Source organism: Paramormyrops kingsleyae, chromosome 21 (assembly GCF_048594095.1).
Source record: "Paramormyrops kingsleyae isolate MSU_618 chromosome 21, PKINGS_0.4, whole genome shotgun sequence".
NCBI classification, from domain to species: domain Eukaryota; kingdom Metazoa; phylum Chordata; class Actinopteri; order Osteoglossiformes; family Mormyridae; genus Paramormyrops; species Paramormyrops kingsleyae.
The window spans coordinates 15,350,137-15,367,673 of record NC_132817.1 but is presented as its reverse complement, the minus strand read 5'-3'; the positions used below and the strand labels follow the sequence as shown (position 1 = coordinate 15,367,673).

The following is a 17,537-nucleotide window of genomic DNA, read 5'->3' as shown; positions in this document are numbered from 1 at the left end:
TTAATATTGAAATATGCATCATAATTGACACGCATTCTCGGAATCGATGTGTTTGGTTAAACGGAGGGTCAAACGCCACACCTCGGAAAGCATTCCTGTCAGGTTCAGGGCGGGCGTTTGGTATTCCGTCCTGTCTGCAGCCTCTGAGACGAGGGCAGGTGCTGGCCGCGAAATGCCAGCACACCGGGGAGCAGCGAGCACGAGCTACGAACAAGACTTTTCCATTAGCGTCAGGCGTGAGACTTGGACTGCATCTCAGGCGTGACGGCGAGCGCCGGGCACGGGGCCACACGCCTTGCAGGACGGCATCTGGGCCGGCAGAGCCGACCGGAGTGCTTCTCCAGCATGGGTGAGGGCCAATGTCTTTGTCCTTCACGCGACTTTCAGGTCGGTTGTCTTATCTGCTGCCACAAGAAAAAAATAAAAAGGTAACCAACTGTCACAGGCCCCCGCCGGCACCTGCCCACATCCCAGCTGATACGCTTCTTCTGGAGCAGATAAACAGAAGATAAATGGAGTTTGCTGGTGGAGCTTTTGCTTTGGCGCCTTACGTCACAGGTCAAAGGTCAAAAGTCACATGGCTAAGAAAGCGCTAAATCTGCAGCAGCACGTAAGCATATAAACACCAGAGGTGATCACATGGGTGCAAATTACGGGGGGGGGGGGACAACCCCCCAAATAATCAAAACTGGCCAACGCATGCCCTTGGACCCCCTTAAATGGGTGGAGCCCTCAACCCCCCCCAGTGTTTAAACCCAAAGTTACACCCTTGGGTGACCATTTAGGGATTTTTATGATATGTAGGTTAAACCACTGCAGCAGGGCAAACACATGCACCTTGAGAGGGAGTATTTCTGTAGAAGTAGTAGGATGAAGCTGGTGTCGTGGTTTTATGGGAACTAATGGGGCTAAATTTATGGAGGTTGTGGCCCTCAGCTGGGCCTCCTAGCCAGCAGTGTCCTCATGCCCAGAAAAGCCTTCCTGTTCCTCCACTGCTGACTTACATTTATGATACACAGACGTACAGTTGGAAACATGCGAGAAGGTGACGGCGTTTTGGCGTTTGGGTTCCATGCTCCTGCCTCCCAGGCATTAATGCCCATTAGGCTGGGTTACTGAGGGTGATCAAGCAACTGGGCCAGACTGGAGGCATTCCCAGCAGCAGATGGGACAGCGGTTAAGAACCTGAAAGGCTGCCAGATGAAGCCAGTTGTTGAACCTTTGAACAAAAAACTTTAACTTTTTCTTCAATAAAATTCTGCATTTGCCCGAAAGTATAAAGATAAAAGATAACACTTTCCAGAACACATTATAATGCATTCATAAAGCATTATTAACAATTAATAAATATTTATAAAAAGACATAGCATGATAGCCATGTCTATTATGCATTATGAATGCTTTATGAAGAGCTCATCTGTAATGCAGTATAGATTCCTGCATAATGCTATACAAAGTGTCCTTCATTTTTATAGCAACCATTATAATACATTATGAAGGTATCTATGGTGCATTATAGGTAACAGTGTCATTAGAGCTTATTAAGTATTCTAATCAACACTATACTGCCTTATGACTGTCAGTAGAAGATGCTGTAATGCTTTATTAATTCTTATACCAACCATAATAATGCATCATGAAGGTATTTCTTGTGCATAATAAATGAGAGCTTCATTGGAGCTTATGAAGTATTATAATCAACACTATAATGCATTATGACTGTCAATAGAAGATGATGTAATGCTTTATAAATTCTACTAGCAACCATTATAATGCTTTATAGATGACAGGGTTACCAAACAAAACTAAACAAATACTCAAATCATTAGATAATGTTTGCCAAATAGAGGCACTGAAAATCCAGCCCATAATAAGCATCGCAGGAGGTGGAAGGGTCAAGGGTCATGCAGCAAAGAGGGCCTGGTACATGGGGCCGGCGACTCCCTAATGACTGATGCAGGAATAATGCTGACAAACCCCTGATATTGTGCCAAGGACCCCTCCCAGCCAGCTGGTCACATGACTTACAAGCAGTGGAGTCGCTGTGGAAACGGAAACAGAAACTGCGAGCTGCTTTAATGATGTAACACTCACAGTAGGGCTTTGAGGGATTTCCTGGGCAGAATTAGGCAGAAGTGGAATGAGGGATAAAGGCAAATGGAATATTTATTTGAGGTGGGGTGCTGGGATTGTGTCTGCAATGTGTGAAGCCCCATGGCCTCTTTAGCGTCCAGGAGGCGCTCCAGGAGGACAGGGTCAAGGCGGTATTCACAGTCGACATCGATGACATTTGAAGTTTGTGCGTTAAGCGCAGTATAGTCCTACTTAACTCCCAAATACACCCTTTTAGCAGTTGACACATCAGTCGTCTCACCCACACATACACCAAGCTTTCTCCGGCAAAGTTTCACCGTTTTTCATTATCAGCGCAACAATAAACCTGCTCGTGTCACATCCCCCCAGGACAAAGTCCGCCACGGCGCTAAGGGCACAGCTCACACGAAGTCCCATCAAGACGCCGTTTAATGCCTCAACAGTAAAAGCCATTGCCTTTGATGAAGAGGAAGTTTTTTGAGAGACCCACCCATCGGGCACACACTGCTTGGTTTGGCCCCGTGTCCTGCTGCCGTGGCAACCAGGCGTGGTCCTGTTACCTGTCGTCAAGTTGAGTTTGTACATTTTTTTGCCTTGCGTGGGTTCGCCCAGGGCACTTCAGAAAACATGTTTTTGAAAAATTTTAAAGTGCGTTTTCAAATTTATACTGTTGAAATGTGTGTAGAATTGTACTTAAGCAAATCACTTTTGGCTGCCAATACAGCAACGTTTCTGCCCTGTGTAGCTTGCGCACAATTTCACAGCTGAGTCAAGCCGCTAACAGACGCCACTGAAGACAACAATGCAGTTACAGTAACAGAATTACTTTAATACAGTCGTTTGCTGCTGTCAGAAAAAGGACATAATACTGGTAAGAAAGGTTTTATTAATCACTTAGTCCAGATTAAGTACCAACAAATAACTTAAATCTATTCACTATTATCAGTATCATTGTTATTATAAATGACAATGATGAATGACATTTAATATTAAACTGTGAAACACTGAACTGGGGAGAAATGTTTGCAAACTGGAAATTAAAACACAGCAATGTTCATCTGGCAGGACAAAATCCTGACCGAATGATGGACAGGAAATTGACAAAGAGCTTGGCAGAACCAGGAAGCGTGTAGTTTGACATTCTGTGTAGTGGGATCCGTGGCATCATAAGGTACAGAAAACGTATGCAGTGTGTATGATCAACAAGATCAACAAGACTGGAGCAAAGCGATTATGCTGATTAATCTCAGTGGGCAAAAAAACGAACACGGTTTGCTGGACAGCAGCAGCAAGTCAAACCGAACAGACAATCTGACGTCAGGTGAAAAAGAAAAACAAAAAGAGTCACCCAGTCGAAACAGAGTCTGCGTGACCCAATAAACTTCTTGGGACCGCCTCCGGGAGCTGACCTGGAATCAGCTACCAGCGCCCGCAAAATAGTAGGCGGTTTGGCTCTAGTCTCTGGTCAAGGTCCAGTGTTTGTTTATATGTTGGATAATCACTTCACAGCCCGCTATGATATGACATCAAAGATCCACCGGACTTTGGCACTCAGAACAAGGAGGGAGGTTACTCTCCCTGCCTTATCCATGAATAAAAAAAATCATAAAAATCCGTAATGGTTACAGCCCATCCTGAATGCCAATCACATCACTCATGGGAGTTTTACTTACAGAAAGATGTTCTGAATCAGTTTGTAGAGGAGGTGGGAACAAGCAGCTAGAACTAGAAGAGGAAGGACCAAGACATCTGATTGGTTGGTCCTGCCTCCTCTAGCTGCTTGGACCCACCCCCTCTACAATCTGATTGGTTATCTCTCTGAACCAGTCATTTTTCATTCTGTCCGCAAAACATTTTTATGCAAGTAAAATTCCCGTGAGCAGACACAGCTGGCGCCCAGCACCCTGAAGCGGTCAGAGGGTCTGCACCATGACGGGGAAGAGGAGGGAGAGGTGCTCAGCTCCGCGGATGGGCAGCTTATGGGTGGTGTAGTAGTGGATCACCTCCGGGATGGTGTTGAAGGGTGGGCTGTTCTGACCCAGAATGTACTTGCCCTCCTTGGACAAAGTGAATTTCATGTGCATAAATCCTTGGCAGCTCCTACAGAATGAAACAAAGCAGAGACTGACCTTTAGACCCCTGTTTTAATAACACACATTCCTCCAGCTCTCACACTTGCAGCCTTGTGCCTCTCTCAGCAGAAGTGCACCGATAGCCACCTGGAATCATGCTCGGGGTTTATTAAAAATACATGGAGACTCTCAGACACATTCATACACATGACTGAAAAGCGCAGCCCTGTCTTGTCAAACTCGGGGCTCGGTTCTGCACAGATACAGGGTGTGGATGTTACAAAGAAGCCGTTAGCAGTCATTTCAGATACAGAGAGACAGCCCAACAAACAGGCACACGCACACACACACACACACACACACACACACACACACACACAGAGTTCATATATTCCTATCAATACCCCTACAATAGAAGACAAATACAAGCCTATTGGCTTTTTTAGTTTTTTACTGGATTAACAGATTTTTATTAAATTGTGGTGTATATTGTGGAGACACACAAGCTAAAACGTAACTGGTTTCACTACATCGTGGGGACATCTGGTCCCCACAATGTGATAAATACAAACCCACGCAGACACACAGAGGCAAACATCACACAATGACCTGCCTATGTACATATAACATACGGCTCACTCGCATTAACATGCACGACGGATGGAAATGGAAATTAAGCAGGAATGAGTCCCAGCTTTTGGACAGAGCTCCAGGCTCCGTTTGCATTGCTAAGGTCACGCGATCGCAGAAAGAGCGAAGGGAAGGGGTGAGGACAGCCGGCACAGAATTTAAACAAGGCAGCGACGAAAATGGATAAGGGCATCTCATCACCGACGACAGCTACAGAACTGTCATTCACTCAGCGAGTAGCCCTGTATCACGGAACCGGCCACAACGTTAAGGCACGCGCGCGGACGTTCTATCAGCACAGAAACAGAAAGAGGGGGTAACAGCCGAAAGCAGAAGAATTAAACGAAAGCACAGCGAGAGGCCAAACAAAACAGCAAACAACAGTGAGGGAAAGTGAGGAAGCGCGCGTGCAGCCGGATGGGCGTGCACTTCCCCTTTAAGTGATCGCTGCCCAGCTGTTGTTCTAATTATAGCGAGTGAGAGAATAGGACTCTAATTGGCCGGCTGCAGTCAGTCATTACGGCGAACAGAGCCCGTCTCTACCGTGTGTCCCCCCCCCCCGACACGTGAAACGCAGCACACCTTCGAGAACTCATTGGCAGCAGACAAAGGCAGCCAATGGTGCAGCGACAAAGATTTTCCACCACCTTTTGTTCGGTGGTGGGTAAAACGCAGACCAAGCGTGCCTTTGATATGCCTCGGCCATTACGCGTGGGGCTCAATCCCCCTCCCGCACCCCCACACAAATGACAAAAAGGCTACGGAAGAAATAGGTTAGAGGAAAATGGGTCAGACAAATTGGTGGAAAATTCACTTGGGTGAACGGACTGCCATGATTGTGTCCTCGGTGCCGATTAGGCCTCAGGGCGCGACACTGCAGGCCGGCCCCGGGCCATTTGCGGGGGGATTGGGACGCTGACACTCCCAGCATTCCTTTCCTTTTTATCCACAGGTGACACGGGGCACCACGGCTTGGCGACAGGGCTGGCCAGTATTTGTCTTGGCAGTTGAGGAGGGCCGCATCACAGAAAGGTCACCGATGCACAGGGGAGCCGTGAACCCATACTGACAGTACCAGCAGGGGACAGTGGACAAGGCAGCCGCAAGAGCAGGCGGTACGAGGACCTCGGAGAGCAACGTTTACATCATTTAACATCTTTTTGTACATTTACTATATTATCCGAAAGTGACGAACATTTTTAAGAAGACGGGGTTGAGCAGTCCTTGGAGCAATTAAGGGCGTCGCCCAAGGGCCCAAATGTAAAATCAACGAGACGACTCGGGGATTCGAACTGACAACCTTCTGATTACAGGCACAGAATCCAAAACCCGCTAAACCACACACTGGCCCTTGACGTTTAACCTTCAAACATATGCTTCGCCTTCATGTCCTCACAACAGTGCCGAGAGAAGGGGGGAAGGAGGGGGGGGGCAGAACATACCTGAGGGAGAGCGAATAATCCAAGCGGCTCGTCTGACTGTTCCTAACCAGGTAGCTGCACTCCTTGCACAGAGTGAGGAGGGCCTCGGCCTCAGAGCGACTCAGGGCTCCATGGTACCATCTGGGGGGGGGTTCGACATTCATCAGTCAGCCTCAGAATCCACTCATCATGTGGCGAGGGGGGGGGGTGACGATCACATACATTTGCTTCTCCAACGGCAAGGTAGGGTCCACTCGCTCGCCCAGAGGCACCGGGGGATTCTTGCGGTACTTGGGGTCCCCCCCGAGTGCTGTGCCGTGCCTGGGGGGCCGGGGGCGTTCTGCCTGCAGCGAGGGCCGCTCCCAGTCGCCCCCGTCAAACTGCACTGGAGACGGAGAGAGAGAGGGTGAAAAAGGAGAAGGTGCGAGAGATTAGCGAGAGAGTCTTGGCAGAGAGACGGGAGGGAGGGCAGAATGTGGGACAGGAGGAGGTATCTGGGGAGGGGAGAAATATGTAGACAAACAACACAACAGCAATAAAACTGGCCCAGTATCCACAACCCCAGGGTGAGCGGCTTCAAAACGCACATGCAGCAAAGACATGGAAAGTGGATGCTGCAGGGGATTATGGGAAGGCCAGGGAGGGGCGAGCTTGGACGGGGTCATTAAAGGGCAGCACTCCAGTTTGGCCATGACCCAGCGCGCCTTGTTAAGACTGTGACTGTTCAGAGAGCCAGGCGGGGGGCGGGGGGCGGGGGGGAGCAGGTAGGGGCCCCACTGCAGAGTCTGAGGTCACCTTGTTTTCCACATCATTGGAGGAACGGCGGGGGGCAGGGGGGGGGGGAAGGCTTGAGAGGAGAAAAGGGACAAGAGATACAGGAGACAATGTGGAAAGGCCATTAAGCAGTGAAGGAAATCAGCCCCCAGGCTGCGGGGGGGGGGGCAGCGAACGCCAGCGGCGGCTTCAGCCGCCGAAGAACAAAAACACAGCAGCGGAAACAAAGGAAAAAGGTGCTGCTCCTAAGGGCGGGGGCTTTGTTTAGATTTGTCTTAAAAGACGCTCCTTGAAGACCGGGAAGCCCCTCGGGGGGGGGGGGGATTCGGGCCGAGAGGAGAACGAGCCGCCAGCAGGACTCACGTCTTCACAGTCCTGCAAACCCCCAGCACCCCAGGTACGGGGCGTCAAGCCGCCTGCACTGCCGATTAGCAAGACAAGACTGCGGGACGTGGCCCCAGGAGCCTCCGGGTAATTAGCGAGTGGGGCCTGGAGCCTCCCTGGGGGGGCCTTGATCCACGGCTCAGCGCAATAGGTCCATCTGGGGACCGCGTGCGTTCCACCTTTAAACTGACCCCCCCCCCACATCTAACGTGGACATGCAGAACACGTTATGACGCTTATTGGGCATGGTGTGCGGCTCAGTGAACAGAAGGTCGTTGGTTCGAATCCCAAGGTCAGCAGAGTAATTTCACCATTGGGCCCTTAAACTGACCCTTCTTTTAACACTACATCATTTTGGGTAAAAGGATCCACTACATTAATATAAGGTATTTCATGGTATATCTCAGACCATGGGTACAGCAACATTCATGGTAGTAACTAGCTTTTAACCAGCTAAACCAGCCCAAGTGCCTGGGAGCCGTACTACTGTAGCACTGAATAGGACGGTTAACCCACACAACTCCAATAAATTATTCAGCTGTTAAAAATGGTTTAAAAAAAAAAATCAGTTAAATGTGTGGGTTTGTGCGTGTGGTTCAGCTCAGTCCGCGCCTTTCATGTGATCTTCCGTGGTTCCCTCGTGACACGAGCAGCTGTCACACCTGTCAGCACACGCACACACGCCCCCCCAGAGCGCGAGTGACTCCTCACCCCCATAACCTCATAACACTCTCAGCATCAGTCCCGGCTGTTACGGCTTTTAAACATAAATTAAACATCTTTCCGACGCGATTCTAACCTTAATGGTTTGCGATTCCGGCACGTTCCATTAATTGCGACCCCTTGCATGCGGAGATTCGGGCCTCATTGCGTAGATTAAACGACACCCCCCCAGAGCAGTGGCGCATACGGATGCGAGCTACTGAACACCGAACCGGCCGTTTGTACTAACGAGGGCAGCTAATGACGCCCTGTGACCGTGTTCAGAGCCCCGTGTCGTTAGCGAGGCAGCAGCTGGCCCCTCAACCCCCCCCCCCGCCACAACCCAAAAGTGAGCGTCCCGGCACCGTGCCGACGGGCCAAACTCATCAAAACGTGCATCCTGACATTTATCGGCAATTTCCCCCCGTTATCTCCGCATCCGTCTCCGCTACTCGTGCTGATGAGCAGGCGTCTGACTGCAGCGTCACCAGCTGCACAGATAACGGCCCTCCTGACGACGCCACGGGAGCGAAGCCGGATCCTCGGCCGGGCTGCCGCTCAGCGCCACAGGAAAAGCGAAAAGACCGAGAGCTCATCGGCATCGCCCCCCTCCCCCAGCCACCCCCCCAACCGTCCATTATGTACCTGCCCAAGCTGCCCGACCTCGCCGACACACGGAGGCAGGTCACCAGGACCCCAGGGACTGAGAATGGCAGGCAAGCTGTCAGAGGAGTAATCTCCCTCTCCTTCCCTCTCTCTCTCCCTTCCTCCCCCCCCCCCCCTCTCTCTCACACACACTAACACCCCACCCACAGATCCTCACACCTCACACATGCAGAAGTGCCACACCGGCATAAAGCACACGGCCACACAAAGAGCGTCGCATCTATCTGGGTGCAGACGAGTCGTCTCAGGTGTTTATATGAACGTGGCAGTTGGGAACATCAGGAATGCAGGAGGAGGGCAGCCCCCAGGTGCTGGGTGTAATACCCCGGGGGGGGGGTGTGGTCGGTGGCTGGGGGGGCTGTACTGGTTTTATAGGCTCTCCCCTGACAGGCTTTGTGGCTTTGCACTAAAAATAAGCAGCACCTTGCAAAGAGCTTATTTTTTTTTGGCGCGCGTAAAGACAAAGGAAATCTGGTCTTTGTTCGTGTGCGGGATGCGTCTGTGGCGGCACTGTGCTCCTCTCCCGGAACATTAGGCGGCCAGCAGGAATGCCAGATCCGTCTCCGGAACACAAGGGCCTGATCTGAACACACACGCCTCCCACCGCTGTGCACGCGAACTCCACACACATTTATTATTATTTTTCTTTTAGCATGTCAGACTGCCCAACCATGCGTGCGTGTGCCTCCCCCCACCCCCCGCACCGCCACCTCTGGGCACACAGTGATGATTACCGTCACTGTGGGGGAGGGGGGACAGATGTTAGGAAAAACACCTCAGCAGACTGTGACAAGACGCGTGACGCGTGCCTGCGAGAGACGGCGACAAGGCAGACCGGCGGGCCGGGGGATTATGCCTCGGTGGGAGGGCACTGTTCTCCTGTTCCCCCCGAAATAATCACAGGTGGCTCTCGTGGCCGAGCCTGCCGTAGGATCCCAGCATGCACTGCAGGACAAACCATCAGACCGTGATTCCGTACCACCTCTCTCTCGTCAAACAACAGGAATGTGACTGTATAAAAAAGTCATCACTACCTACACAACGTGACACAGACACTCTGTTCATGCCAATACACACACACCATTGCTGCCAGGGTCTGTCAGCCAATCAAAGGAGAGAGAGTCACCTGGGGGGTATTAGCCAATCAGTTCTCGCTGTCAGACCCATGTGCTACACCCACTGCCCCCCCTCTCCTGTTCTGTCCAAAGAAAGATAAAACAGTAACTGCATATTTTTTATCAAAACTGAATGGTGACAGAAATCGATTCTTTTAGGCTCTGTTTTATCTCTTGGCAAAAGCTCAGTTCAACTGTGCTTGGTTTTATAGAAAAGAGTGTATGAATATTACATTTAGGGTACAGGTTCAGTGTCAGTGTAGTTACTGTGTTCTGCCTTTGTAGGGCAGTATAGCATTTTTACATTACCTACCAACTAACAGCCAATCAGGCCACAGAAACATATTCATCACAGTCACCCAGAAGTTCACAGAGGTACAACATCTATTACACTATGCGTGAAATTCAAGAATTATGGAAAGGCCAGGGGGCGTGGCCAAGCAGTGAAACTGACAAGGGGGCGTGGCCAAGCAGTGACACTGACACGGGGGTGTGGCCAAGCAGTGAAACTGACAAGGGGGTGTGGCCAAGCAGTAAAACTGACAAGGGGGTGTGGCCAAGCAGTGAAACTGACAAGGGGGTGTGGCCAAGCGGTGAATATGTGTGGTGAGGCCAAACAGTGAAAGTAACGAGGGAGCGAGACCAAGCAGTGAAATTGAGGGGGAGTGGCTAAGTAGAGTAACCGAAGAGGTGTGGCCATGCAGTGAAGCTGAGGGGGCGTGGCTAGGGCAGTACCTGCGAAGGCCTTGGAGATGTTGTCCTTCTTCCACTCCCAGGGCTGGTCGTACTCATCTGCCGGCCGCTCATCGTCTCGAGGCAGGCGGCTCTCCCTGCCTCCGTCGAGGACCCCGAGGCGGCCCAGGCTCCGCCCACGCACCCGCTCCTCATACGGCGTGTCGTAAAGCTGCGGCACGCCCTTCTGCCGTTCCACGCCCCGCTGCAGCTCTGACACGGTGAGAAGGCGAGGGACAGGATAGAGAGGATGCAAACATGGGTTTGTGAATATCCCGATACAAAATGCACTGGTAATTTTGCATATTATGCACGCTAATGCTAATGCTAATATCGGCTCAGGATGGGATGGCAGCTTACTCTCTGAAAATGTATGAACATAGATGTACTGAACTACGTAAGATCTACTGTAATGTATTGCTCTCTACTCTCTACTAAGGTCAGTCTCTATATTAGGATTCTTCAAATCACGGTCCTCATTGGCCAGGTCCTGCTGATTTTCCAGCCTTCCTTTACCTGTGAGTCAGGTGTGAAGCCTCTGACCAATCAGAATCAGTAATTATTAAACTAACTACCTGGGAGAACTGAAAATAAGGCCTGGATTTGGAATCGAGGGCCAGATTAGAAGAGTCCTGATCTAGATTGCTTGGTGTGAGAATTTTTTCACAGATTTTGCAGCATTTTGGCATATCGTTATCATTCAATGATACGAATCGATATTTATTAATCAAGTTCATGAAATCATATTCAATGAATTGTTTCAACCTAGTAACGCTTACATTTGGTTACACTTGCTTTTATCCAAAGTGGTGTGTAATTGAAGAGGGAGGGTCAGTCAGACCCCAAAGCAATTGGGGGGTTACCCAGAAGTATGGTTAGGACTCAGAATGGCTGCCATCGATACTGCTCATATAATGCAGAACACAGGAGCTCTAACAATCCCCCCAAAACACCAAGAGAGAAGCTGGAGATCAATGCCTGCGTCAAATTGTTGGACACAAAATCCATTTAGCCGAAGCTAATGGTGAGCTTCAAATGGACGCGCAGTTACCCAGTGCAGTTAGTTACAGCTGCCGAGTGTTTCAGTGCCAGTGTTACAAAATGAGGATGAAACTACAATTTAGTGACAACAGCAGCACTTAGGGACCGAGGATAAATCACCGCAGAGAGCGGCAAACGGAAGGAGGAAAGGAACTGGGGAAACTTTAACCTTCAGATGACACTTTGCTGGCGGGTGCCCCTGCTGTCTCCATGGTGATGAGAAACCCCCCCCCCCCCAAGGACAGACCCTGAGGTGGGAGTGGGGGGTGTGTGTAGGATTTCTATGTACAGAAATAGAGGAACAGCACTCAAGAAGCCCATGAAGCGGAGGATGGATGCTGGAAAATTGTGATGGAACCATATTCTACCGATAGGAGTTAAAAATGGAAGGCAGAAGGAATCAGGGCATTAAGGGGGTCAGACACCTGCGTTCCCTGATGTCTCCCAAAATTTCCCAGCATGCAATTATAGCGCCACACACGCACTCATCGGTCAGTCGATACGTCTGCGACGGTCTCCTAAAAGGACCCACCAGTCATTCAGCCTGCAAACCCAAGCCTCCTGCCCCAATTTAACGTCTGAGGGCAACAGACGAGGGTGGAACAGAATGAAAGGCAGCAAACTGCAACTGGGCGGCAGAGAGGAAACAAGCTCACTCTCCCATCCAGTACATCTCACCATGGCCGCAGCCTCCCCGCTATGGAGGATGAGGGATGAGGTGATAATTAAGGAAGAAGTTGGCAGGGGGTACTGGTGTGGAGTTTCAGACCAGAACATCAAATGGAGAGAAAAAAAAAAAGTGCGACATTCAGGCTTCGAGAGACGGGGAAAGTGAGAGGGATGGAGAGTGTGAGAGACAGAGAGAGAGAGATAAAAAAAATTGCACAGGGGACACAGAGGGACGTGGAGACAATCAGAGTTGGCGGGCAGCACGTCACAGTGCATTGAGCGCCGCTCTGCAGGCTGGAAGAGGGAACAGCGCCTATTTCGGTACCACTGTTCCTGGCAATAACAATTAATGCTGAGAGAGAAGCCAGACAGTGCCATACCGGCAATGACCCTCTGGGCCTCATACGGCTCCATGTAACCGTTGTTTTCGGTCGGGACTAGCTCCATCCCAGGCCTCATGGGTCGCAGGTCCAGACGGGCGTCAAACGGGTCCGAGTAGTCCGTGTCTCTGGCCAGGGGTGCCGACGGGACCACCTAGGACGACAACAGGGCACAGATCCGGTCACGAGAGTGTGAAGACACACGGGCACTTGCACGGGGGACACGCACGAACGCAGGACGCCGGCCGGCTTTTAGGAAACACCACTTCGTTGTCGTGTCCTCGGTCGCCTGGCCGTGACTAAATGCGTCCTTCGGATCTCACCCTCGCTTTACCCAGCATGCTCGCCTGGAAGGGATGACCTCTGGCTTTCCCGAAAGCGGTCCGACGGCATCTCGTCAGGGGCCTGCAACAGACCCTAAACGCGGAGACCTCTCCGGCTGCCAGGCTGTGCGAGCCCAGCGTCTCTGCGCGGAAACTTTGGCCTCATTAAAGGGGATGTAATAATTACCAGACCGCGGGTGGCGGCGTGTGCTACAGGGCTGTGGCCATGGCTGCGCTTTTACAGCATTCCTGTACGTCTGCGCAGATGAGCCTGACTAATACGCCCAGCTCAGCACCCCCCCCCGCAGATATCCCCATGGGTCTAGCACCACCTCCACTGGGGCAGTGCCACTGGGCCCGCAGTGAGGAATGCAGTGTGGGGGTTGGGGGCACGCAAAATTCCACAGAGCTACCGCGGACTCTGTGTGCGTATGTATGTGCGTTTGTGTGTGTGTGTGTGTGTCTGAAAAGCAGGCTCCACTCTTTGGGTAGCTGTTTGAGCACGATCGGAATGCTTTCTCCTAACCCTCCTGGATAATGTCGGTCCAAACCACTGAACAGACATGCATATTCCTTCACCTGCTCATCACAGTGCCTCCCAAAGCATGCTGGGAACTCCACTCCGGACTGGCATACCTTATAAGGAACGCTGACGGTGTCATCTATTTCAGTGCCCTCATGCTGGGGGCAGAGACAGGGCTATAAGCAGGTATCCAAAAGCCATCTGCATCGACCCAGAAGCACGAGCAGATGGATAGGGGGCAGTCTTGTCACTAACAGCAAGCGGAAGCATGACCCAAGCCTTTAGAGAAGTCTCAGTCTCTGACCGGCTAATCATACATACAGGTACTCGCTTCTCAAATTACACCCCATCGTGGCTATAATTTAATGCCTTTCAGCACTGTGAATATCCCCTAATCCACTGTATCATCATGTACACACATTGTTGATATATACAGAAAAACAAAACTGATGTACATCTGTACCCCCGCCTGGTGGTTATACTGCTTGAAATCCCCACGTAACCCTGACCAGGATAAGTGGTTAGAAGATGGATGCTTATGATGAGTGAGTCTGTCATGTCTTCTCTCGCTAATCCCCCGTCCCACGGGCCGCCCGTGGCGAGACTGAACGGGGCAGAGGGTAAAGCGGAGAGACACGAACGCCGCGCGTCTCCGGTCTGATTGTCGCCGTCTTCATCTGCGCAGCAAGGAGGCAGCGACGGAAATAATTGCATCCGCAACCCAAGTGATCACTGTTACATTCTGCGACCGCTTTCTCCACGGAGAAAAGAGATGAAAATCTTGAATGAAGAGCATTAAATGTGGGAAATGTTAAGCATACCGTCTGCAATTTTACCAGTTTCATTCATTCTTTCCCAGGCATTAAGGCATATGCATAAAAAATGGCCTAGCAAAATGTAGTATGACGAAGTAGGAGTTTCGGCAGCCACGGTTCTTAAGTACCCTTTTCACATGAATGCCCTGAATTCATTTTCCCTATAAATTTACTAAAGCACCTTGCTCGAAGTTGCAATATTGGCTCACAAATCCAGCTCGATGGCCAGTGCCAAAGTTAACAAAGTGATCACGTGCAGTCCCTCCCAACACTAGTTTGCGGAGTAACGCGCGTTAATTAAAGTACATTATGAATAATAAGCAATTCTGGGTAATCTCTACAGACACTTACCGGCTCCGGCGGGTCTTCAAACGAGATGGTACTCAGCAGTATTTTGCAGCGACCCAGCTCCTGTGAATCCACCTTGATGAGTCGATGTTTAGGCGACACCATTTTTACATCCGTACCGACAGACTTGAGCGGGGAGCCTAAGCCGTGATGCGTCAGGTCTGACATGACAGACTCGTTCCTGGCTCGGTTCTCCGCGTCCTCGTACGGATCTTCGAAGTCCAGGTTCTTCTGTGCGCGATAGGCTCTGAGGATCTCGCTCTCCGTGTAGTCTGGCTTAGGTGGCTGTGGTGGGGCTCGCCGGCTGCTGAAACTCAGATAATCCTTCAGCCACTTTGCCATGGATTCCTTCACAAAAACATTCAATATGGTTCACAAATGCTCGATAAGAGAATAAATTCTTGCCTTAGTCTTGAAGGTAGCTGGCTTAAACTTAACCTAATCTTAAGTGCAGAGCAACCCAGCCTTACGAGAAAGAAGCGCAGTAAATCAAATAGGCTTCAAAATTCACACCTCTGTTTCTTGGGGAAACATCACAGTAGGATTTAAATAGTGAATCACTCTGAAATCCGGCCACGCCAGGCAAACACGCACAGACGCGGCAAGTCAGCTCGGAGATCTGAAGAACCGCAAGAGCAACACTTTCCCCGCAAGCTGGCTTTGATCTGCGGGCTGCGGCTTCGGGAAACAACAATACTCTTAACTACCCATGGAAAATGTACTTGGAAGAGAAAAAAACATTCGTCAAAGTGAACTAACTAACGTGCACGCCTTGTCTTCTCATCATCTAGAACATTCTCCAAGATGCTTCGATCTTTCTTCTTCGTAGGTTAAGATCAAACTTGACTCGATGTGACAGCTGCTCCGTGCGTTGATTCACCAAAAGTCCAACTTGTTCACTTCAAGCTTACTGATTACTTGACACATTAAAACATACTGTTTTAGCTTCGTATGTATGGGCAAATCATTCATCAAATCCAAACTATGCTGTAAATTTAATTTCAGTACGTAAAGTCAAATGTGGTTTAAAAAGTCGAATAAGAAACAGCAAGCGCATCAGCACTTAAATGTGCTGTGTATCTTTAATTACGCTATGTAATTAATACACACCAAAGAGTAAATGTGTCGATTAATAAAATACTTTTCAATGTAAAAGTTCACCTCTTTTGATGCTCCCTTTTCTCTAACTGTTTTCGGGCTTGATCCTCATTGGGAATTGTGTCCTGGTTAGTCCTGCGGGGTTTACGTGCAGTGCTTTGAGAGCCCTGTTGATTTCATTGTGGAGTACGGAAGGAATTAGCTTACTAAGTAGATGCATCTCATTTTCATAAAAGTTCAACAATTTGAAGAAAAAGGCTACATATTAATATGCAACATCTTAATTACATTCTCGGTTAATATTCAAGGAGACAAATCTGGCTGGGAATATTTATTGCAAACAATCCTTTTATCATATCGAACTTCACTGTTACCAGTATTCCCGGAGCATTTGTTAATGCAATCACACGATTTGTATTCCCGTGATCTGATATATATCCTATGCAAATATTTTTTTTAAATCTCGTATCCAGGGAATATTGTGTCGCTTCGCGGTGAGAGTTCGCTGCCTTCTGCTCCGCACGATGTATTTTTTCAGATTAAAACGCGAACAAAGGGGCGAAAATCACCGTTTCAGCTCTTCATAGTTTTTGTTCCAAGCGCTACATAGGAAATGGGAAAAACGATCAACTCCGGGATTGCAGCGGTGAGACATCGGCGAGTTCCGCCAGGAAGCGAGTGATAATCGCGAATGGGAAAGAGAATTGGGAACAATCGCCTTAAAGGGGAGTAAACAGCCCGCTTCGTTAATTTTTAGTCATGCCGACATTTAATGTCCCCGTCCTAAGTGTATGTTTTCGTGTCGCTTTTCTGAGATGGGTCTTGTTGGTGATTATATAAAGGTAGATAACCACCTTATGCATTGATATTCTATACTTGTATTATATAGGAAGCGTTATTATGTAGGGGCATAGAAATCCGACGATTAAATACTTGATTTGAGCTTCCTTTTAGTGGGCCGGACTTAAAGTGTGCCCCCTGGCGGAAGTGCGGTGATTTGTCCTCTCATGGAAAATGACATGTTCAGCACTTCTGTGACTTTGGTATTAAATTATTAATTATTATTATATCAATTGTTTTATTAATGCAAAAACACCCTGGATGAAATCTAATCCACATCAGAAGTATTTTAATAATTTTATGCAGAAGAAACACCTGAAGGAATGTTGCTGTGATTAAAGGTGGAGTTCCCTTTTTAGTTTCTTACTGTTACTGCTCTGTTTTGTTTAAATCAGTATTTTACTCTGTACCTTAGTCCCCTTTCTGCAATATATCTGCTATAAAATAACTCTTTCTGGTGATTCTGTGTGAAACTAAAGGCGTCCATAATCCTTCCTCCAATTATCAAACTGTTCCGGACTAAACACAGCACAAGGAGGCCTGGGTACAACACATTACACAATCACAGCCACTCCAGTTACCCCTACAGAAAGCACTTCTTAATTTGGAAACTTGGAACAATGTTCAACAAATAGGTGAATTATGCGTTTATATTAAAGCAGGAAGTGACCAACCAAAGAACTGCTCTAGTTTTACTTCTTTGTTGTTGGAATAAGAGGAGACCTTAACCTCTAACTATCTGGTACTTACTGAAAGAAAATATAAACAATTATTGTGTTATTTTGTTCTCAGGTCACATACTTTAGTAAAAACTCCGCTAACTTTTTGTACCATTCACTGAAGGCATAAGTGAAAACCGTCAACAAAACTTGAATCACAGCTAAATGGGTGTTACAAACAATTCCGAAAT

The 17,537-nt window shown here is 49.1% G+C and overlaps 1 protein-coding gene across 7 annotated transcripts; it reads right to left on the bottom strand.

Moving 5' to 3' along the window:
- Positions 1 to 2,902: 2,902 nt before the first annotated feature.
- LOC111836589 (SH2 domain-containing adapter protein F-like) lies at positions 2,903 to 16,537 on the bottom strand. Of its 7 annotated transcripts, XM_023797994.2 has the most exons (9): positions 16,357 to 16,537; positions 15,851 to 15,954; positions 15,453 to 15,606; positions 14,693 to 15,037; positions 12,681 to 12,834; positions 10,594 to 10,803; positions 6,440 to 6,602; positions 6,239 to 6,358; positions 2,903 to 4,194 (listed from the first exon to the last, which is right to left on the bottom strand). In XM_023797994.2, the coding sequence occupies exons 3-9, from the start codon at positions 15,474 to 15,476 to the stop codon at positions 4,008 to 4,010; spliced, it is 1,203 nt and encodes a 400-aa protein (XP_023653762.2). In that variant the 5' UTR covers positions 15,477 to 15,606; positions 15,851 to 15,954; positions 16,357 to 16,537; the 3' UTR covers positions 2,903 to 4,007. The 7 variants fall into 7 exon arrangements, with proteins under 7 accessions (XP_023653762.2, XP_023653760.2, XP_023653761.2 ...); XM_023797992.2 differs by having other exon boundaries at positions 15,851 to 16,537; XM_023797993.2 differs by having other exon boundaries at positions 15,453 to 15,954.
- Positions 16,538 to 17,537: the final 1,000 nt, after the last annotated feature.

What these genes read in the sequence shown, in the direction of transcription:
- LOC111836589 (XM_072704197.1), bottom strand. Translation starts at nt 15,476, where the DNA reads ATGATGAGAAGACAAGGCGTGCAC. An exon ending in TGAGAAGACAAGGCGTGCAC is followed by an intron (nt 15,038 to 15,452) that starts GTTAGTTAGTTC and finishes GTTTTTGTGAAG; the next exon opens with GAATCCATGGCAAAGTGGCT. An exon ending in TTGAAGACCCGCCGGAGCCG is followed by an intron (nt 12,835 to 14,692) that starts GTAAGTGTCTGT and finishes TTGTCGTCCTAG; the next exon opens with GTGGTCCCGTCGGCACCCCT.